The sequence below is a fragment of the Mauremys reevesii genome, linkage group 3 (assembly GCF_016161935.1).
Source record: "Mauremys reevesii isolate NIE-2019 linkage group 3, ASM1616193v1, whole genome shotgun sequence".
In the NCBI taxonomy this organism is placed as follows: Eukaryota; Metazoa; Chordata; order Testudines; family Geoemydidae; genus Mauremys; species Mauremys reevesii.
Genome location: NC_052625.1, coordinates 53052622 through 53076377, shown reverse-complemented (window position 1 = coordinate 53076377; position 23756 = coordinate 53052622). Strand labels below are relative to the sequence as shown.

At 39.3% G+C, this 23756-nt stretch overlaps 1 protein-coding gene across 4 annotated transcripts in view; it reads left to right on the top strand.

The window, feature by feature from the left end:
* Nucleotides 1-23756, top strand: part of SUSD4 (sushi domain containing 4) — a 104771-nt gene that overhangs the window by 47621 nt on the left and 33394 nt on the right. For all 4 annotated transcript variants that reach the window (XM_039532929.1, XM_039532930.1, XM_039532927.1 and 1 more), the window contains exon 3: nt 18984-19196. In XM_039532929.1, coding sequence (XP_039388863.1) covers nt 18984-19196 — 213 coding nt within the window. The remainder of the gene's footprint in view (nt 1-18983; nt 19197-23756) is intronic.

Here is a 23756-nt window from a genome sequence, read left to right as displayed (position 1 = left end):
TCTAAATATGAATCCTTCCCTCGCTATCAGACATCCCTTTTAGGGCATGACCAAGGCTCAACCATACCTGACTATCCTGGGCCGCTCTTTGCGTTTCCTCTCTGTTAAGTCCCATAAGTTTTTCCTGTCTAAGTACTGTTCAATAGAGAGATTATTTCAGCCGGCCCCTTCTGAGAACTCCTCCAGCTACTCAGTGGCACCTCTGCAATGGCAGATGCTCTGGTTACATTGTTAACTCATGTCCCTGATATTTCCATCTTCTTTTCTGGATCATTTGGAGGTAAAGTTTATTTAAATCTCTGACTCTCGGCATTTGTTATAAATTTATTCCATTTCACACCAAGCACTTTTCTGAGCGCTTGCTTTTGAAGTCATTTAGACGTCTTTCTGTACTTTTTGATGGATTTCCAGTTTTCACATCCTCATATTAAGGTGGAAATAACATTGGAGTAGAAAATGTGTAGTTTGGGCTTTTGAGTTGTAGGGTTTTTTGGTTTTGTTTTGTTTTTTTTCTTGCAGGTGCTGCCTTGCCAATTCATGACATTTTTCCCTTCTGGATATCCCATTTACCTTGCAAGTTACTGCCGTGATATGTAAATTGACTCACCTTTGCCATCTAACGTAATGTTTGAATTGGAAATTGCTGGGGTTCTCATTAAATTTGTTTATTTCTGTAAATCATTATTAACCCCATCTTTCAGTCTTTGCTTGCACGTTGGTTTAGCTGTCACTTAGAAGAACTGTGTTGTCCACAAAATATAAATCTTCTAGTGCATTGTTGTGAAGCAATGCGTTGCCTTATGTACCCATGTTGCTTTGTGTTTGTTAGACCAGGCAAGTCAAAGAAAAACTTGGAGTGGAAGGTAGTGAGGATATAATGATCCTTGGTTCCTGTGGGATTTGAGTCAACCTAGTACAACTAGCTCCCAAGAAGTCTCTCTCTCAGGCAAGACAGCAGTATGATGGTCGATATTGTTAAGTGCTTCAGAGAAGTCTAGGAGGATAAAAATGCATGTCTTCTCTCTGTCTGTTGACAGCAGGAGATCATCGATCTATGCCACTAAAAGTAGTTTCAGTTCTGTGTCCTGGCCTGAATACAGATTGTTCTGGGTCTTCAATATTGACCTCAATTAGATGTGCATCAAATTGGCCTTTGGCTAGATCCTCCATGAACTTGCTCAGGAATGGGTGCTCCAGCCACCCTTTCTGCCTACAGCTGCTGCTGCTCCCCCACTGCCATCTGCTTTTTCCATACACTTCCTGTATCAACCACCTTCCTTTAGCACCCAGATGGAATCAGAGGGTTAAATATGACTATCTTTTTGTGAATGGCATGATACAGCTATTCAAAACAATTTCCATGATGCTCACAAGCTCTTTCTTTCCTGATTTAATTTCTTTCAGGAGGGGTCCCCATCAAGCATGGGTTGCAGTTGTCTGATTATACCCCATAAGGGTTCCAGTGTGGGGTGGTAAGTGACAACTAGGAGTGTATGGTCAGAGAAGTCTTTTATTTCTGCATTGAAGCAGGTTCTCTCGGGGTAGTTAAGTGGCCCCATTCCCTGATGCAAACTACTTCTCTGGTGGCGTACCCTTGTTTGATTAAGGTGGTTTTAAGTGTATTAAGATCTATATCCTGGACCTGGAGCATATTTTCTGGTATCTGAGTGCCTGGCTGTAAATAACCGATTTCTTGGTGTATTTGGAGTGGTTACTGGATCTGTGAAGGTAGGTGTGGTGATTCCCTGGTTTTATGGTTGTCTGTAGGGTTTCATTGCTGAAGCTGAATGTGGTGACCTGGAACCTGATGCTAGCGTGGGAATGTTCTGGAAGGAGTTTAATGGATGGGTGGTGGTGGTTGAATTTGTGGTGGAAATATGAGGGAGTTTAGCTCATTTGTCCAGAATCAAAGCAGCACCAGACCCTGCCAGGACAACAGATGCAAAATGTGTCTGCTACATGATCATCACCCCCCACAACACACTTTTTGAGATCCCTGGGACCTGCATTTGCTCATCACATGTGGTGTACCTCATCTAGGGCACTAAATGCCCCAGCAACAACAATGTGGATGAAACCAGACAATCATTCTGCGCTCAAATGAACTCTCATAGAAATGCGATAAAAGACAAAATCAGCATATCACGTAGGTAATAATTGGAGATATACCAATCGCCTAGAACTGGAAGGGACCTTGAAAGGTCATCGAGTCCAGCCCCCTGCCTTCACTAGCAGGACTAATTTTTGCCCCAGATCCCTAAGTGGCCTCCTCAGGATTGAACTCACAACCCTGGGTTTAGCAGGCCAATGCTCAAACCACTGAGCTATCCCCTCCCTCACTTGTGGGTGAACGCTTTTCACTGAGTGATCACTCTGTATCTGACCTCTCAGTCCTCATCCTCAAAGGAAATCTGCACAATACCTTCAAAAGATGAACCCTCTAACTTTGTTAGACTCTAAACATCATGGACTGAATAAAGACACTGGATTAATGGCTACTTACACAATCTGTAACCTGCTACTCCCCCCCCCCCCCAGCTGCCTTCCCTCCATCTTCATTTCCTCCTATGACTGTAGAGATGTTAATGGGCTACTTCATCTTGAATGGTCCCTTGAAATGTGTTAACTACTTATGCTAAACAATCTATTCCACATTGTATTTAGCTGTGACACTGTGTGTACATTTCCTCTGTGTAAGCTCAAAAATTTGTCTCTGTCACCAACAGAAATTGGTCGAATAAAAGATATTATCTCACCCACCTAGTGTCCTGATAGTCTCACTCCTGGGTCATTGATGAGTTACTATTTGTCACTTTGACAGCCTCCTTGCTCAAAACCAGAGGTCCACAGATTTTAGAGAGGTGCTTATAAAAGTATTTTAATAGTGACTTCCCTAGAATGGAGTGCTTTCCTAAGAGGTTCGAGGTCTTTACTAAGCCGTCTAGACTGTATCTGGAAGGAGCGTCCAAGCTTTAGGGGCATTTCCCTTTGGTATTGTGGAAACTGAATTGGAAGCAATTCTGATTCAAAAGGACAGGAAGAAACAAGAGTTAGAAACCCACTTCTGCATTTTGTTGTTGTAACCTACTTATCATTTTTACAGCCTTTTCTCATGAATAAGATGACTCATTATAGTTCAGAGCATTTATAATGTATAGTTTCACTAATACAGCCATTTCATTTTGATGATGGTGGTTCATTAGTTACGCCCAAATAGATCTCTGCTTCCTTTGTATTCAGTTGTTTCATTTTATATCATTCTCTGAAAATAGCAAGCAAACTTGTCATTTGTCTCCAAGGAATGTACACTTGTTAAGGGAAACCACAAACTAAAACCTGTGCTGGATGTTTAATATTAGTGAAGCATAGGAATATATGGGCAGCTCTCAGCATGGAAGGAGATTAGTAGAAGAGTGCCCCAAAGATCCCTATTAGGGCTAATATTGTTTAATGTATTCCTTCAGTGACATGGAAAAGGGGATGAACAGTAAGGTGGCAAACTTGCATATAATACACAATTATTAACAGTAAGTTAGTCAAGTTCAGAAAAGATGTTAAGGAACTCCATTAACAAAGCTAGGTGGCTAGGTGAGATGATGGTTGTGTTATGAACTACAACCACTCCAGAAAAGAAAACAAAACTCTGGGTGTTGTAAGCACCTCAATAAAAGCATCTGCTTATTGTGCAGCAGTAATAAAAGAAGCAAATAAATGTTAGCTTGTGTTAAGAAAGGTATAGAGAATAATCTGAAAATAAGATAGTGCTTATTATATACATTGATGGTACGCCGTCATTTCAAATACTGTATTTAGTTCTGGTCACCCATCTCATAAAGCATATAGCAGAAATGGAAAACACCAAGGAACAGCAATGAAAATGATTTGGAGCCCTGGAAAGACTTTGATTTAGGGAGTGATTACAAAGATTAAGAGCTATTTAGCTTAGAGAAGAGATTAATAAGAGGGGACTTGTTTTAAAGAAGGTCAAGTTTGTGATCATAGTTCTCCTCTGGGCAACAAGACACCCAATGAAATTAAAAGGCAACAAATATAAAACTGATAAAAAGGAAACACTTTTTCAAATGCAGTGCACAGTTAACCTATGGAGTTCATTGCCACAAGATATTACTGAACAGATAGCTTAATAGGATTAAAAAATATTTTATATTTATATGGATAATAAGAATATCTCTGGTTACATTAGATAGGATAAAAATGTGTTGGGGTATTAACCTTCCAACTTCAAGATGTAAGCCAGACATCAAGTGCCTGGTCTTAAGAAGAAAGTCCTCCTATTGTCAGGTTAGCCCATAAATGTCTGTTACAGAGATGATTCTTGCACCTTCCTTGGAAGAGTCTGGCTACTGTCAGAGACAGGCTGCTGGACTTGGTGGGGGTATTGGTCCAATTTGGTACTTTTTCTTTCTTTAATCGTTTTTAGGGGAATACTTTATACCAAGGGGTAGATACTCAGCTTCTGGAAATTACTTCATTGGTGTCAGTGGAGCTATGATAATTTATACCAGCTGGGGATCTGGCCCATGTCTTCAAAAGCACTCTTTGCTGGGAGGGAATATTTCACTTTAAAAGTTGTGTGAATGGTACGTTAAGTCACTCCCACAGGTTTCAGCTTTGGCAATTTTTAAATCTAAACTTGAGGGGCCAAATTCTGCCATAGTATGTACACATACAAGTCCCAATGAAGTCGGTGCGAGCTCTTTGCTTGGATCTGAAGGCAGAATTTAGTTCAAAACATCTTCTCCCACTTTCTCGTGTTGCTTGTCAGAATATTTGAGTCCTGTGTGATTTTTATGTGGCCTTATTATTTTGAATACGTACGTTGAGACACATTTATTATGTTTTTGTGTATTGACTTAAATCTGGTATTGCATAATGCTATTTGCTGTGTTCTTGCAGTTCAGTGCCTTGAGGCCCTTATTAAATTACAGTTAGTATTATTGTTCCTGGAGTTATTGCAATGTGAAAGGGCTTGGGGTGGATGGGTAGTAAAAGTGTATCCTGAAATCCTTAAGTATTAAATCCAGATGAGGAGACTATTTTATTCGTCAATGTATAGAGAATGCATAATTGAACTGTCTAGGTGCTTTCTATAAAACATACAAAAAAGTATTTTCTAGAAGCATAAAATACTGATTCAATAATCCATTCCTCACAGAGAATTCACCTGCCATAACATCTAGCTCCTAAAGTAAATGAGGGCCTGATTTTTTTTTTTTTCCAGCCTGGCCCCTCTCTGTGTCCATAGTACAGTTGATTGTGGGTGCAGTTTATTTCACAGAAATGTCTATCTACCTAATGTACAGCGACAGTCCTGTAGTTAGACATTTCAGTGACATAAACTTGGAATTATTTGTGTATGCACGTTAGAGGCACAAAGGAAGGCCATGTTCTAAATGTTCCCATTTAAAAGTCTTACTTGTATAGAAGTATTTTGCCAAATGCCATATGACCTGAGGCAACGTCCAAAGACCTTGTGGGGATCCTCAACTGAAAAACACCTTGCTTTCAGCAAAAGCACCTAGCCAATCTTCTTTGTCCCAGTCTCTTAGGTAAATAACGTGCCAGGCCTAGTAGGGGTTTGTATCTTGGTTTTTTGGTTCTTTATATTTGTACCTAGAACTAAATAAGTAGCCAGCCTGCAAAACACACACTTTCTGTACTCTTCAGGCTTGTCTACATGGGAAAGTAGCCCGGAATAGGTATTTGTTAAAGCTATTCCTCAATAGCTCCCTGTGTAGACACTTATTCTGCACTACAAGCGCCTGTGTGTGGTTTGGCTTAGCCCACTTCCAAAGTGGAGTATTATTTAGTGAAATTTGTCATAGATGAGAACATGAATGCTGAAACCTCCATCCATGTACATGAGTATTTGATTCCTGAAGTTGTCATTGTGCCTTGAAGGAAACCAGGTATTCTGCTTCATGGTTTAAGTGGCACTTTATTGTTCTGGATTTGCTTTGATTAAATGTATTTTATACTATTGACCTAGAATAAGTATTATTATACTAATCACCTCAGGCTTCATTTCTGTTGTTTTTGGGGGGGGTTTCAGGGATGCATATGTAGAGTAAACTAACGAATGGTAATAGTAATTATTTTTTTTCCATACTGCTGAAAAATGTATGATAAACACAACAGCAACACTGAAATGAATATTAAATATTTTTTAAAAAATGCCATAGAAGTAACATTCTGATTTTCTTTATTTTACTTCATGTTGCATACCTAAGGGTATATTCTCACAGCAAGAATTTAGAAAACTCCCTGTTAAGCCCATGAGAGTTTTGTGTATAAATTCCAGCTCGGACATAAAAGATGAAAATACACTCCTTTGACAGTTATGCTGAGTTTTTATAATTGAAACGTAAGCTGTGTTGGTATGAGCTAAATGCTGTCAGAAGAACAACTGGCAGATTTACTTTCTAAATTTTGTCTTTCATTTGATTGATGCAAAGTTCAGAGAATTGCACGGTAGTGTGTAACATTTGTTATTTCATAGGGATTAATAAATTATGCAGTCAAACTTGTCAGCTTTAAAAAACAAAAAGAGGCTGGAAACAATAAATGCCGCTTGCATTATAAATGAAATGGCTTATTTGTAAAGAGGCATATATATACTTTAATTGTAGGAGGAATTTATGATTAGGGAGACAGACTGATGCTTTTTAAGAATAAACACACTGCTCCAGGAAGAAACAAATGCATCTTTTAAAATTTTGTTTTGGCCATATACGTAAATTAAAGATTTGATGATTGTCTGAATTGGACCTGATATGTATGTGAATCCACTTGAAATCTGCATATTTGGATTTGACAGTTCCTGACCCAGCTGTCACTTCATCCCTCAGATTTCATAAAATGCAGACAAAAATATAAATAACAGATAAATTGACAAGATTTAGGACCTGATCCTGCAACAAATATTGCTTGGGTTCTGTGTGTTGTGTGAAGTACCACTTCCTTATGTTTGTTTTAAACCTGCTACCTATTAATTTTGTTGGGTGATCTCTGGTTCTTCTGTTATCTGAAGGGATAAATAACACCATTGATGGACCTATCCTCCGTGAATTCATGATCACTTTTCTGTTTGCCACCTTTAAACCAATTTATATTACTCCATATTATGAATATATCATTATTAGTGCTGTCAAGCAATTACAAAAATTAACCACAATTAATTGCACTGTTAAACAATAGAATACTATTTATTTAAATATTTTTGGATGTTTTCTACATTTTCAAATATATTGATTTCTATTACTACACAGAATACAAAGTGTACTGTGTTCACTTTATATTTATTTTTTATTACAAGTATTTGCACTGTAAAAAAACAAACTAATTAAACAGTATTTTTCAATTCCCCCATTAGAAGTACTGCAGTGCACTCTTTATTGTGAAAGTTGAACTTACAAATGTAGAATTATGTACTATAATACAATGTAAAATTTTAGATCCTATAAGTCCAATAAGTCCTACTTCTTGTTCAGCCAATTGCTCAAACAAGTTTGTGTACATTTGAAGGAGATAATGCTGCCTGCTTCCTGTTTACAATGTTACCTGAAAGTGAGAACAGGCGTTTGCATTGCACTGTTGTAGCCGGCGTTGCAAGATGTTTACATGTGCTAAAGATTCATATGTCCCTTGATACTTGAACCACCATTCCAGAGGACATGCGTCCATCTGATGACTGCTTCTGCTCGATAATGATCCAAAGCAGTGCAGACCAATGCATGTTCTTTTTCATCATCTGAAGCAGATGCTACCAGCAGAAGATTGATTTTCTTTTTTGGTGGTCCGTGTTCTGTAGTTTCCGCATCAGACTGTTGCTCTTTTAAGACTTCTGAAAGCATGCTCCACACCTCGTCCCTCTCAGATTTTGGAAGGCACTTCAGATTCTTAAACCTTGGGTCGAGTGCTGTAGCTATCTTCAGAAATCTCACATTGGTACCTTCTTTGCATTTTGTCAACTCTGCAGTGAAAGTGTTCTTAAAACGAACAACATGTGCTGGGTCATCATCCGAGACTGAAATATATGAATATAAAATATATGGCAGAATGCGAGTAAAACAGAGCAAGGAGACATACAGTTCTCCCCCAAGTTCAGTCACAAATTTAATTAACGCATTATTTTTTAAACAAGCGTCATCAGTATGGAAGCATGTCCTCTGGAATGATGGCCAAAGCATGAAGAGGCATATGAATCTTTAGGGCATCTGGCACATAAATATCTTGCAAGGCCAGCTACAGCAGTGCCATCCGAATGCCTGTTGTCACTTTCAGGTGTCACTGAAGTTAAGAAGTGAGCAGCGTTATCTCCAGTAAATGTAAACAAACTTGTTTCTCTTAGCTGAACAAGAAGTAGGACTGAATAGACTTGTAGGCTCTAAAGTTTTACATTGTTTTGGTTTTGAGTGCAGTTATGTAACAAAAAAACCTACATTTTTAAGTTCCACTTTCATGACAAAGAAATCACACTGCAGTACTTAGTATTTTTCAATTCACCTCGTACATTTCTTTTATCATTTTTACAGTGCAAATATATGTAATAAAAATAATATAAAGTGAGCACTGTACACTTTGTATTCTGTGTTGTAATTGAAATTGATATAGTTGAAAATGAAGAAAAACACTCAAATATTCAATAAATTTCAATTGGTATTCTGTTGTTTAACAGTGCGATTAATTTTTTTTAATCGCGATTAATTTTTTTGTTAATCGCCTGAGTTAACTGCGATTAACTGACAACCCTAATTATTAATATATCCCCAGTCCATTTAAGGATCTAACATTCTCTCATGGCTTATTGCCTCACTTCTGCAGTACTTGTGTCTTCTTTTTGTGTTGTGCTTGGGAGGTTTTGGTGCCTGTGGATTGCAGTGCACAATGGTTCCTTATTTCTCTGCCACCCCACTTGTAGGGTTGTAGGGTTATGTGAAGGAAATTGTTGCTTAATAATGTTCTTGGTTTTATGGATCAGTTTGTGGTTTAAGACAACTCTCCACCCCCCTGGAGTGTGTGTTTGCTATTCTGCTTCTGCATAGTAATTGGAACACCTGCCTTTCTCTCAGTGGATTGTTATGCTATTCTTGATATGATTGTACAGTGTGAGAAAAAGGAGTCCCCAACAACGCTGTGAGCTGGGATGCACTCTGGAAGAATAGCAAATGAGATTGGGAATTGTGTTTTAAGCAGGGCTGGGTTTCACAGAGCTGCTGATGCTTTGAGGAAGCCCACGTAATAGTGATTTAAGGGATTAGAGAGAGGCTACATTTTAGCAGGGATTTCACTAATGAAATTACAGGTTTATAATTCATTTCACTTCTTCCAAGGGAAGATGCTATAAGCAGATCCTTCTTTTTCTGTAGTGGTAAGCAGATGCTTAAATTAACATCACTGATTACGAAGAAGCATAAGTAGCCCCAGGCACAGAACTCTGTGTGGTTAAAACAGAGGCACTTAGGGTACTGATTGTTAAAGGGACAGAAATTACTTTTTTTTTCTTTGCAGGAGACAAACGAGCCCTCAGCATGTTTGCACTTGTGGCCTCTTCTTGTGGTTTGACTTAAGGTAGTGCTGCAGCTGCAGCACATGCAGATTGCTTTTGAGAAGTGTGAGCTGGGGATCCAGTCCCCCTGTAAGCCACAAAGTCTCTGCTTCCTGACACTGTAGAAAGACAGAGAAAAGATCACCCAATTTGGTAAGCCCAAAGACTAACATACCGGGTTGAGGGAAACCCCACACGCCAGCATAATGTTACAGCCAAAGAGAAATGCTGCAAATACATTATAATGTTAACCATACCGCACATTTACATAGCACTCTTCTATCCCTCTAAAATCATAACAAATTGAAATAAAAGCTGTGACAAGGGATTGCTTCATCCAGCACTGAAATGCAGCCACCTTTGGGATGACAGGTAGCAGATGTTTAACAATGTAATATTACACAGTGGTTTGGAAGGGAAGGAATCTGCCATATGCAGATTAGAAATCAGCTCACCAGTAGCATGATCTGGAAATCTTGAGTTCCTGGGATGGGAGATGGACTCTAATTTAGAGCTGTAGAAAATGGGAGGAGAGAAGATGGAAGAAACCAGGTGTGGAAGGGTGAATGCAGAAAGGAACATTCAGAAAAGGATGAAATGAAGTGTAAGGAAACATTCTTTAAACATCTGATGGGTTCTTCACAATAACGATCCAAAGCAGTGCGGACTGACACATGTTCATTTTCATCATCTGAGTCAGATGCTACCAGCAGAAGGTTGATTTTCTTTTTTGGTGGTTTGGGTTTTGTAGTTTCTGTATTGGAGTGTTACTCTTTTAAGACGTCTGAAAGCATGCTCCACACCTCGTCCCTTTGATTTTGGAGAGTACCTTCTTTGTGTTTTGTCAAATCTGTTGTGAAAGTGTCTTAAAATGAACATCATCCGAGATGGAAGTATATGGCAGAATGCAGGTAAAACAGAGCAGTAGACATACAATTCTCCCCCAAGGAGTTCAGTCACAAATTTAATTAATGCTTTTTTTTTTTAATGAGCATCATCAGCATGCAAGCATGTCTTCTGGAATGGTGCCCGAAGTACAAAGGGACATACAAATGTTTCAGGTGACATAAATAAGAAGCAGTATCTCCTGTAAATTGTTGGGTTTGAGTACAGTTATGAAACAAAAAAAATCTACATTTGTAAGTTACTCTTTCATGATAGATTGCACTTCATTACTTGTATGAGGTGAATTGAAAAGTACTATCTCTTCTGTTTATAATTTTTACAGTGCAAATAATTGTAATAAAAATAATATAAAGTGAGCGCTCTATACTTTGTATTCTATATTGTAATAGAAATCAATATATTTGAAAATGTAGAAAAACAAAAATAGTTAATAAATTTCAATTGGTATTCTATTGTTTAACAGTGCAATTAATTGTGATTAATTTTTTTGAGTTAATCAGGTGAGTTAACTGTGATTAATCGACAGCCCTAGTAATAACATATTCTGCTGTAGCTCAGGGGAGAGGAAGTTACTTGGCAGCAATAAGATGTGTCCCTGATGCAGAACGGGTTTTTGCCATAGGCTGCATTTTACTACTGGACCAAATTGTGGTCATAAAGATATAGCTGTTCTCCCAACATGGATAAGACGGCATGTTCGAGAGAGCATTTTATTCAGGTTCATGCTATCTAAATTACTTTTGTATTGTCAGTGTAAAAATATGATGAAAAATCAATCAGAAGACTAAAAAAGCAGAGCTCTGTTTTGGGTAGATAATGAACCATTATAATCCATTTGAAATGACTGTATTACTGAAATTCTACATTTTACATTGTCTGTTATATAATGATTCATCTTGTTCATGATAAAAAGCCTGAAAAATCAGCAGCGAATTATCTCTCAGAAGTCTGGAGGTTTCCAAACCAAGTTCAATTCTGAACCAAAATTTTAGCTACCCACAAAATTGCTCACCTTCTGGAAATCCCTCTGCCAGATATTGTCAGGACACCTCAGGATAGGATTTGCTCCATGTTTTAAAGCTTTTTATAGGGCTAACCGTAATAAAACACTCCTTAACATAGGCATCTCCATCCATGGGCAATTGCTTCCTAATGCAGACTTTATGAGGCCTGTAAAAATGGCAGATTACTCCTTGATAAAAATAAATGTAGCACATGTCCCCACTGGAGTAAACTATTAGGATATCTTGGGACATTTAATCTAGGATTGTCAACAGTCCCTTATCACAATAATGTTATTAGAGCTGTCGATTAATCACTGTAAACTCATGCGATTAACTAAAAAAAAGTAATTGTGATTAATCCCAGTTTTAATCATACTGTTAAACAATAGAATACCAATGAAAATTTATTAAATATTTTGGATGTTTTTCTACATTTTCATATATAGTGTATTCGGTGTTGTAATTGAAATCAAAGTGTTTTTATTACAAATATTTGCACTGTAAAATGATAAAAGAAATAGTATTTTCAATTCACCTCATACAAGTACTGTCGTGCAATCTTTGTTGTGAAAGTACAATTTACAAATGTAGATTTTTTTTGTTACATAATTGCGCTCAAAAACAAAACAATGTGAAACTTCAGAGCCTACAAGTCCCCTCAGTCCTATTTTTTGTTCAGCCAATCGCTAAGACACAAAAGTTTGTTTACATGTACAGGAGATAATGCTGCTCTCTACTTATTTACAATGTCACCAAAAAGTGAGAACAGGCATTTTCATGGCACTTTTGTAGTTGGCATTGCAAGGTATGTATGTGCCAGATATGCTAAACATTTGTATGCCCCTTCATGCTTCCAGAGGACATGTTTCCATCATGATGACACTCATTAAAAAAATAATGCATTAATTACATTTGTGACTGAAACTCCTTGGAGGAGAATTGTATGTCCCCTGCTGCTTTACCTGTGTTCTGCCATATATATTTCATGTTATAAGAGTCTTAGATGATGACCCAGCACATGTTGTTCGTTTTAAGAACACTTTCACTGCAGATTTCACAAAACGCAAAGAAGGTACCAATGTGAGATTTTTAAAAATAGCTACAGCACTAGACCCAAGGTTTAAGAATCTGAAGTGAGAGTGATGAGGTGTGGAGCATGCTTTCAGAAGTCTTAAAAGAGTAACACTCATATGCGGAAACTACAGAACGCCAACCACCAAAAAAGAAAATCAACCTTCTGCTGGTAGCATCTGACTCAGATGATGAAAACAAACATGTGCTGGTTGGCTCTGCTCTGGATCATTATCAAGCAGAACCCGTCAGCAGCATGGACGCATGTTCCCTGGAATGATGGTTGAAGCATGATGGGACATATGAATCTTTAGCACATCTGGCATGTATATATCTTGCAATGCCCGCTGTAATAGTGCCGTATGAATGCCTGTTCTCACTTTCAGATGACATTGTAAACAAGAAGCAGGCAGCATTATCTGCTGCAAATTGTAACCAAACTTGTTTGTCTGAGCGATTGGCTGAAGTTGGACTGAGTGGACTTGTAGGCTCTAAAGTTTTACATTGATTTATTTTTTTAATGCAGTTATTTTTTAGTACATAAATCTACATTTGTAAATTCAACTTTTATGGTAAAGAGATTGCACTGCAGTACTTGTATCAGGTGAACTGAAAAATACTATTTTGTTTTTACAGTGCAAATATTTGTAATAAAAATAAATATAAAGTTAGCACTGTACACTTTGTATTCGCTGTTGTAACTGAAATCAGTATATTTGAAAATGTAGAAAATATCCAAAAATCTTTAAATAAATGGTATTCTATTGTTTAACAGCGCGATTAATCGGGATTGATTTTTTTTATCCGTTGACAGCCCTAGTTATTACACATAACTCTACAAGATAGGCCCTAGACATGCATCAGTACATAGACCTAACAAGTTGGCTAAAGGATGGAGTTTTGATCCTGATGGTGAAGAGTGGGTAGAATTTTATCCTTAATTCTGCAGTCTTTACTTCTGTGGGTTTAAATCAGAACAGTAACAACATTTAACATCCTTATTGATGATGCAACTTTACTGTTTATCCTTTGGATTTCCCAAATAACCGGTGGAGATACCCTGGGGTAATTGAGATCAGAATCTGGCTCTGCATCTTACAATCATATAACAAGTTTTGGACATTGCAATTTTTTTCCCTATGAGGTGGGTCAGAGCCAGTTCAACATAGCAAGTAAAACTCCAGTAAACAAAATAAAGGTTGTATTCCTTTCCTCTCCAGGGACTTATCTAACAGTTTGCAAAGGAATGGAGCCATCGCTGGTTCTGAAATTATTTTTACTCTATTGGCTAGCAGCGAAGAGTGCATCTAAGACTTTTCTGTTATAACAAAAATAATTGTTTTTCATACTTGGAGCATCTTTTTGGTTCTTTTCAAAGATTTATCTTATGGTTCATGCTGAAAACTCTTGCCCGGTTTCATCATGCTCTAAAGTGACCAAGGCAAAGATAAAACAACGAGTAGTACTTGTGGCACTTAGAGACTAACACATTTATTTAAACCTGTCACAAAGCAAAGATGTCAGCTCCGTATGATGAGATTGGCGTTCATTTCATTTTTATGATGGGACAGAATAATTTCACAGTGGCTGTTACTAATAAGTTAGCTTAGATGAAAAAGTGACACAATATAGTAAGAGGGAAAAAAGACATGAAATATTGGAATGTTATATATTGTATCAGAGACAAACATTTGTGCTCCTTCTATAAAACAGCATAGACTGAATCTTAACTAATGAGTCTGGGATCCCAGGTGGGAAATTTTTGGCAAATTTTGGAAACGTAGGGGGGAGGGCGCAGAGTGGGGCAGGAAGAGGCAGAGTGAGGGCAGGGTCTCGGTGGAAGAAGGCAGAGCAGGGACAGGAAGAGGCGGAGCGATGGTGGGGCCTCGGTGGAGGAGGGCAGAGGGGGACAGGAAGAAGCAGAGCAAGGGCAGGGCCTTGGCTGAAGGAGCAGAGTGGGAGCAGAGAAAATATCTAGAGTAAATTTGCCGTAATGAAATCAGCATAAGATGACCCCAATGTATAATTATACCCATGATAAAGGACATTCATCCAACAAGTGGGTATTCACCCACGAAAGCTCATGCTCCAATACGTCTGTGAGTCTATAAGGTGCCACAGGACTCTTTGCTGCTTTTACAGATCCAGACTCACACGGCTATCCCTCTGATACTAGTCATTACTCTGGCTTTTTAAAGAAATTTCAGAAAACAGCTTGACATTGTGACACTCTGCACCCCATATTCATCATAGTGGTATGATTATGAAACCGTCACAGACATGATTTACAAAAACATCCATAATTCTCAAAGCAACCACTGCATAATATGCCATCCCCCTGTAAAATCACTCCTGAGGTTAATATCTTCATAAAAAATGTAGGGAAATGCTATGAATTTCAAATTCAGAGAGCGTTTTCTGTTTGGGCTCCCAGACTATAAATGAAGTTATGAAAAGAGAGAGAGGTCAAATCCTAGTCCAGTTAAAGCTACCAGAAACACTCCTGGTTTTTATTATTGGATTCTCACTTTTGGGTTTTGTACCAGGTTTGTTTTGAGAATTATACATGATGATGGACTAAATCTTTAGCTGCCCTGGAACAATACTTGGTATATCTGGTGCGGGTGGATGGGGTGGTGGAAAGGAAGGTTACACCGTCTTTTTCTGGGGCAGCTCTGTCAAAACACAGAGTAGCCTCAGAGTTGCTCTAACTTGTAGCTGTTTGTAGTGGCCCCCTAGGGGCCATGATGTGGAGCGGGGGACTCCACAGAATGTGATGCACTCCAATCAGTGCCTGCCTTCCTTCCCTGCTTCCCTGTGTGGGGTGAGGAGGCAGGAAGAAGTGGCATTGAACTGGCTTTGCTGTTTTAAACCAGTTTTCTACCTCCCTTCGTGTCTTTGAAGCAGCATAAAGGTACCTGAATGCTAATTGGGATCTGGCTCCATATTTGCAAAAAGCAGAATTACATGTAAGTAACTTCCCTCTGATTTAGGTAGGGCCAAAGTTTGTCCTAAATCTGCTGTGGATATTTTGGGCAATTACTGAAAAAAATTGTGGGTTTGGCTTTTATCATATTTTTTTTTAACTACTGCAAGATAAATTACCTTATTGTATAATCGGGGGAGAGGGATAGCTCAGTGGTTTGAGCATTGGCCTGCTAAACCTAGGGTTGAGAGTTCAGTCCTTGAGGAGCCCATTTAGGGAACTGGGGCAAAATTTTGTCTGGGGATTGGTCTTGCTTTGAGCAGGGGGTTGGACTAGATGACCTCCTGAGGTCCCTTCCAACCCTAATATTCTATAATTCTATAGGTAATCGGTCTGAGTGTTTCCTCCCTGTATCATTCCCTCACCCTTCCTTTCTCCACTGACAAGAAACCTGAAATATTGTAGAGCAGCAACTGGACTATACTGCCTATATTACTGTGTAGCTTGTGGGAAACACTTTGAAGCAGGGGTTTGGGAAAGTTTCAGGGAATATAATTCCACTTTCTCCTTGCTGTTCCAGTTCCCTCCTGGAAACTGCAGTGTGTCTGAGGGGTGGACATAGGTGAAGACAGAGGCCACATGTGGCTCTTCAGAAGTTAATATGCAGCTCATTGTATAGGCACCGTCTCCGGGGCTGGAGCTACAGGCACTAACTTGTCAATGTGCGGAGGGGGGGGGTGCTCACTGCTCAACCCCTGGCTTTGCCACAGACCCTGCCCCTTCTAACCCCATCCCTTGAGCCTGCCATGCCATTGCTCCTCGCCCGCAGAGCCTCCTGCATGCCACAAAACAGCTGATCAGGAGGTGCGGGGAGGGAGGGGGAGGTGCTGATAGGTGGGTAGGAGGCACTGGGAGCTGGGTGGAGGGGAGCTGATGGGGGGGCTGCTGATGTATTACTGTGGCTCTTTGGCAATGTATATTGATAAATTCTGGCTCCTTCTCAGGCTCAGGTTGGCCACCCCAGGGTTAAGAGATCAATATTTTGCTAAAAGTTCCTTGAGAGGAGTGAGAATTTTGAGTTGCAAAAGGTCATTGGAAAGGCATCAGCAGACAGAGTACATAATGAGACTGCAGAAGGAGAAAACATTCCTGCCCCATGTACTCCAGGGTTTCATAAGAGGCCAGGGCAGCTGTAACTTTGTATACTTGGCTTTAACAGGTTCAGGAATACGCTTAAATTGCTTTTTCCTCTGTAAGTTGCATATGATCTGGGCACCATTGCATCCTTTGTCACATGACTTCTGAACCAGGCAGTTTGCACATCTCTCCACTGTGCACTTAGGAATCTCCTTCAAGAGATGGCACACATTCTGCTACACTACCATTCACATTTAAATGATGCTAAAATTCAAGCTATCCTTGGGTTTGGATGTAATGTAAGGGCAGATTCTTTGAGTGTCCAATTGTATTTGGCTAGTTCTGCCTTCATAGATGCAATGTGTCACCAACCAGTCTAGGGTTTAAATGAGCAGCTTCTCCCTGAGCAGATCTGCTGTTTCTGCATGCGGACTGGGATATTTGTTTGGAGGCTGTTTTTACCTTCCCCTGCCCTTCAATAGGTTGGTTCTATGTGCAGGAGGCTGACACGCCCATGAAGATGGCATGACTTTTCTGGTCAAGGCCCAAAGAGAGACAAGACCACCTTCTTCCCCCTGTATTGTCCAAGATAGCTTCCAAGCCTCTCATCCTTTGCTGAGAGAGACCATGATTGGCCTCAGTTGGAGGGTTTTACTTCTATGGCTGGCAGCATAAGGAGCTGTCTTTGAATCTCAGGTAATGAGTTTAACCCCCTCCCCATAACTCGGACTTGTATGAGGTATATAACCCCACCAGTGTAATGAATCCATGGCTGCACTATCACCGCATTTGTTAAAGTGGTGGAGGCATGTGAATTTTGTGCAGTAGGTCCTGAGTTGTATGATGTCTGTACTGTGTGTATTTGGGATTTGTTTCACAGTATCATCACAGATGAGACTTAAGCTCCTGTGACTCTTTGCTCAGGGTGAGCTTCATCTAACCGGGGATGGGAATATGTAGGTAAGAGTCTGTGGCCTGTGCTGCTCCCCCTTGTGCTTCTCCAGCCATGCAAAGGAAGTGGAGACTGGCTGCATCCCTCTAGCTGGGGTTCCTTATAGTACAGGAGAACCCCAAGGGTGTAGACCTAGTTGGAGGTAGCTCCTACGCAATTCCTCCTGCAGCAGCCCCTGGTGGATGGGGTCTGTTGGGAGTGGGGGAGTGGCTCCTGGGGGTGTGATCAGCTGGTAGAGTTCAGAGCAGCCATGGAGCCTGGACTGACTGTACAGTGGAGGCGCTTGAGGTTTATCATGCAGGAAATTACTGAGGCCCTACGATACGGTTCTTTTAAAATCAAAACATTAAATCTATAGTTTGATGGCTTTCAAATTTTTCCAGGCATCCCTCCCATTGGCTGATTGCCCCCCTGCTGATCTTGTTGCAGAGCTGTTTGCGTCTTCAGTATGCTGTACATATTCAGTACAACACTAAACCTTAGTAGTTCTTCAGCCAAAAAAATAAAAAAGGCAACATTTTGTGTAAGACGCTGTATACGTTGTAGTGAGCTTGAAAAAGTGCTAGACGCTCATTTTACAAATGTGATTCGTGGTGTTTGTTGATTAGTTAGTTCTCTGAAAGCAAATGTCTTAACATAATCCCTCCTGGTATTAACTCCTGCTAGTGGTCCTCAACCAGGGTTTTACCAATATGTGAACTGACCCACAAGCCAGCTTCATTGTGGGATCTCATTTACCCAACATAGAAAGTCACTTTTTCCTATGTACTGACACTCCCCAAAATGCCCATCCTGCCCCCAACCAGCTCAGTCCTAGACTAGCACCTGATGCCTTGGATCGCAGCTAGACTTCGTACCCTCTATGCTTTCCCTTTCACTGTCCCTTCCTATTCTTCCCCTCCCCCCTTTCTCTTTTTCTGTTTCTTCCTCCCTGCTTTCTTTTGGCTCTTCCAAATCACTCTGGTCCCCCAGCTCCTGTGATGAGCTACAGATACGTTACTCTGCTTTGTTCCCTGCAGACATGTGGGTCAGGTCTTTATTGACTTTGATTAGATATTGAGTGGGTAGGCTGACATCGCTTCTACTTCTAGCTCAATAGGTGTGTGGCTGGGGTTATGAGAAGGGGCAAAGGACCTCAGCACCTGGAATTTCCTACTGGAGATTGGGGGTGGGTCATTTCCAGTGGGGATGGGGTGCCCTAGAATGCCCCTAGTGATGAGCTTACTGACAGGCACTAATAGGAGGTTTAAGGGCTCCCATACGCTACCGGGATTGCAGTGGGTGATTGTTATGTCACTATTCGCCACTGGCTGTCGCTGTTCTCCAGAGCCTGTCAACGTGGTGAGTCCTAGAAAAAGGAAGACTGCACTTATTTGAGTAATAAATGAACATAATTGACTTGCATGTTTGTTCACATAGGATTTGATGACCCCCATGCTTGTGTTGATCCTGGAGTCCCTGAACATGGATACAAGACACCAAGTGCAGGTGTTTTCTTTGAAAGTGCTGTAGTCCGGCTTCACTGTCAAGAAGGATACAGGCTTAAGGGTCCTTCGAAAAAGATTTGTGTGAGACATTTTAATGGCTCCTTGAGCTGGAAACCACGCGATAAACCTGTGTGCCTACAAGAAGGTAAGTTCATTTTGTTTAAACATTTCACAAATCTCAATTGTTATCACTTACATACATACCATTATGTCTCTCTACAGAGCGCAAAAGCCTGGAACCCATTTCATAGGATTATATTCACTATGTGTTTTAATTTCTGAGATGTTTTTATCCAGATAAATTAGCTAGAACATGCCTGTGTGTGTTGTCAAGGCAGGAACAGGGGAAGTAAATGAATCTTAGCCATGAAAGTAATAAAGTCCCATTACAAATAGATTTATCACTGCTTTTGTCAAAACACAGAGAGAGAGAATACTGCCACTGATAACAGAAACATTATTACCGTTACTGTTCACTTAGTGATCCTTTCTGTAATATTGTACTATAAAAATATAATGCATCTTTGGTATCATTAGAAATGAATTTTAATCAGAGGTTTAAATCAATTATTATTTATTACATGTACATAGTTCATAATTAATTAGAGGATGAAATAGGCAGAGCAAGCAGTGGTTTATTGGTACTGTATACGTTTACTTTTAAGTAATTCAGACATTCATGGGGTAAAACCAACTTGATTTTTGTTTTATGTAAATATGATCTCTTTAAAAATGTATCTGGTTTTAAGTATTTGAGACACTGCTATTTTTTCTTCTAAGATGTTTGATGGAAGCAGGATTAGACTATCAAATCACAAACATTAATTCTGGCCAAAAATGTGTCCAAGTAGTACATACTATTCATTTCACCAAGTATATTAAAACTATCACTTCTTTCTACAATGGATTTATTTTTGTTCAGCAGAGATACTTATAATCAAGAGACATAAAAAGTGTCAGCAGGATTTAGTGTGAATGCTTTGCCTCTATGAAACTTTATAAATAATAGTTGGCTGGGAGTATTATCTCTCTATCATATTAAAAACTGGGGGGGCAGATCTTCAGCTGGTGGAGTCATGCTGATTTACTCCAGCTGAACAACTAGTCCTCTATAGCCGAGAAGAATTTTTCTTCTGATGTTTTTTTTTTTTTTTTTACCTAACTGTATACCTGTTGTGTCTTAGGGCCTACTTTTGCCCCCATTAAAGTCAGTAGCAAATTACCCATTGACTTAAGTGAGATCAGGGTCGAATTTTATTTGCTAAGGCTCCCTTCATGTAAAAGAAGATAAAATACCATAACCTAGACGGGTAGATCTGACTCAAAAGAAACAACTGAAGGCTATGTGACTAAGCCTTAGCCCAAGGTGTATAGTAACTGCAAATATATTATGAGGGAAAACCCCTTTTATATTTTGTCAGTGGTTATGAACCACATCTTCTAAGCATGAAAAGAACAGAGGCTTATGATAAAATTATATCCTGGTGGCATGTTCTTTCTGAATCATAACTGAACCTTTTGCAGTCAGTTTGTTTCTGATACTTTTTCTTTCAGTAAATCTCAATAGTTTTGCTTGTTTTGTTTTAATTTTTAACAGGGAGACATGAGAGTTTTGCTCTTTTATTCCATTGGCAAAGCAGGAAATTACCACCTTCCCAGGACAGTTCAATCCCATTTTCCTGTTTCTGAAAGAGACGCTTCTATTATACAATGTTTTGCACATTTCATGCTGTGGCAGAAATAATACTGTAGATATAGCACAGTAAAATAGCAGTAACTTTTTTGTTTTTACTTCACTGTCTCATTACCAGCAAAATAGTTACAAAGAAAAAATCAGCCACATTTTAACAGCACATGTGTGTAATATTCACACGCTTGCATATTCCATTCACCTGGCATTGACATCCATACTCTCTAACCAAATGAGTGTTGATGAAAAAATGAAAATGGAACGACAATGGAAACAGTTATGTTTAAAATTAGCAGTAAAACTAGGGGAAAAAAGACAAGTTCTTGTAAAAACTTATTTTCTTTTAGACATTGCTAAGTGTTTGCTTGGGGGTTCTGCATATCTCTGAGCCAATATATGCATCATTTGTTGCAACTGTTACACCGAGCATTAATGCATTTTTATTGTGTACACAAAAAGGTTTATCATCATCCATGGATGAAATTCTGCCCCCATAGAAGTCAATGGCAAAACTCCCATAAGTTCATTGTGAGTGTGTGTCAAGATTTCACCCCATGTTTGTGGGATGGTAATGAGATGGGCTGAGTGCCCAACAATCTCACCGTAGGCAATCATTAACTTACACCATTGGGCATAACATATCATTGCCTGTCAAGGCCTTAATCCAGCAAAACACTGAAGCATAAGCTTCACTGTGAACACATGACTACTCGTGTTTAGAGTTAAGTATCTGCTTAAGTGCTTTTTTTAGGTTGGGACCCCAGAGAGAGAGGCCCTGATTCAGGAAAGCAGCCAAACATAATACTTTACTGGTTAGGGATGCTTTTCGGAACTGAGGTCTAAATACCGTACTACAAAAAAAAAACCCTACAACAAAGAAACCCAAATAGATTTAGCAATAGAAAAGAATGATTTAAATCATATAGTTCATCCCCCTGCTAATAAGCCCCTGATTCAGAAAACCACTTAAGCGCATACCTAACTTTAATTGTGGGATTTAAGCGGTTATAAAAATGCTTTCCTGAATAGGAGCCTTAGTCACAAAGCAGGAGAATTGTAGATTGATGGGCAATATAGTAGCACCGCACATTTGGAGTGTAGTTGGGAAGGAGTTGGAACACCTTTTTGGGTTCTCCTGGCACCTGTCAGAGGTTTAGTTACTTACATAAAAGTCTGCATCACAGACATTTTCTTCTTTAATGATATGTGTAGAAATCTGGAGCAATTAGTGGTGAAACAGGCTTTTAATATTTTAACATACATCACTGTAGCCCACCAGAAGGTGAAATAATCATTGTTTTGCAAGCACTACTTGACTGTCAAAGGCAGATGTTGATTGTTATATTTGCCAATGTGCCTTATGTAAATTTCAGGTACTGCCACCTGGACCATTAAAATAGCTGTTTTTAATATGACCAACATTAGAAAACTTGAGCATTAAAAACCATTAACATACAACAGTTATTTGCTAGAACAATCTAAAATTTATATTTGCTCTATAATCTCAGGTATTAGTGCTATTTAAAAGACTATGAAATGTCAATCTACATAAAAAGTTCTTCGTTTAAAAATGAATAAGCTTATCGGGAGATTTTCAGTCCATTGATTTGATTAAATAGACCTTCCATTTCCTGTTAAGGTGCAGAAGATCTTAAGTGTCAGTGCAAGGACAAAGTCGCACAGCACAACTATATACATGATAAATGTACTTGTCAAAAATCTGTTTACTTACAGTTATAGTCTCGTATTGCTCTACAATGTGTGATGCATGTAACTTCCATCAGTTCTAATGGGATTATGCATGTAAATCCCGAGGCAATAAGGTGAGAATTCCGTATTTGTTGTTTAAGAATAAGTGTCATGTTTTCTACACCGTAATCTCCCACTGCAATACATGGTTGCTGAAACTACCAGACTACTAGGAACAAGTGCTACCTACCTCCTTTCTGGCTAAATCTACAGTTACACAGTCCACTTGAGGATGCTCTGTTGTGCTATGGGCTGAACTGTCTCACTCCCATTCTCCAAGGCTGTTTGTTACTGTTGAGTTCTTTCAGTGCCAGGCTGCCCCAGGGGGAGAAATGATGGCCTTGTGGTTAACTCAGGAAATCGAGGTTCAGTTTCCACCTTTGCCATAGACTTCCTGTGTGATCTTGGACAAATGATTTAATCTCTCTCTGTCTGTTCGCCATCTGTGAAATAAAGATGATAATATGCTCTTCCTCCCATCTTTTTTCTGTCTTGTCTATTTAAATTGCAAGCTCGTCAGGTCCGGGACTGTCTCATTGTTGGTCATATTAAAAACCGCTATTTTAATGGTCCAGATGGCAGTACCTGAAATTTACATAAGGCACATTGGCAAATATAACAATCAACATCTGCCTTTGACAGTCAAGTAGTGCTTGGAACACAAAGATTATTTCACCTTCTGATGGGTTATAGTGATGGATGTTAAAATATTAAAAGCTGCTTCACCACTAATTGCTCCAAATTTCTATACATGTTATTAAAGAAGAAAATGTCTGTCTGTACAGTGCTTACCTCTGTGGGGCACCAGTCTCAGTTGGAGCCTCTAGGCATTGTTATTATACAACGAGTAACGATAATTAACAAAGTGCAGGAATCCTGTGATGTCTGCAGAAATATAATCTCTTTACCATCCACAGAATTATCATACCAGCCTAATTCTACCAACTTTATTTTATAGCACTCACAGACCAAGTTTTTCCATAGATTACAAAAATACAACTTAATGAGGAAATATTGATCCTTGTATTTGTTTTTACGAGGACACTGTCAAAATCAGTTAACCTAAAACTGAGCATGTTCTTAATAATGCCATTCCTGTCATATTTCCCTCCTAATCCTGGAAGACCTATACCTGCCCCTTAACAAGCACTGCTGCTTAGAGAAAATACAAGCCACTCTGGTGGGCAACTCTACAATAACACACCTGAAGTACTGGATTTCTTCACTGTTGTGTGCATGTCCTGTCGTCCCTCTGAGCTGCCTTTG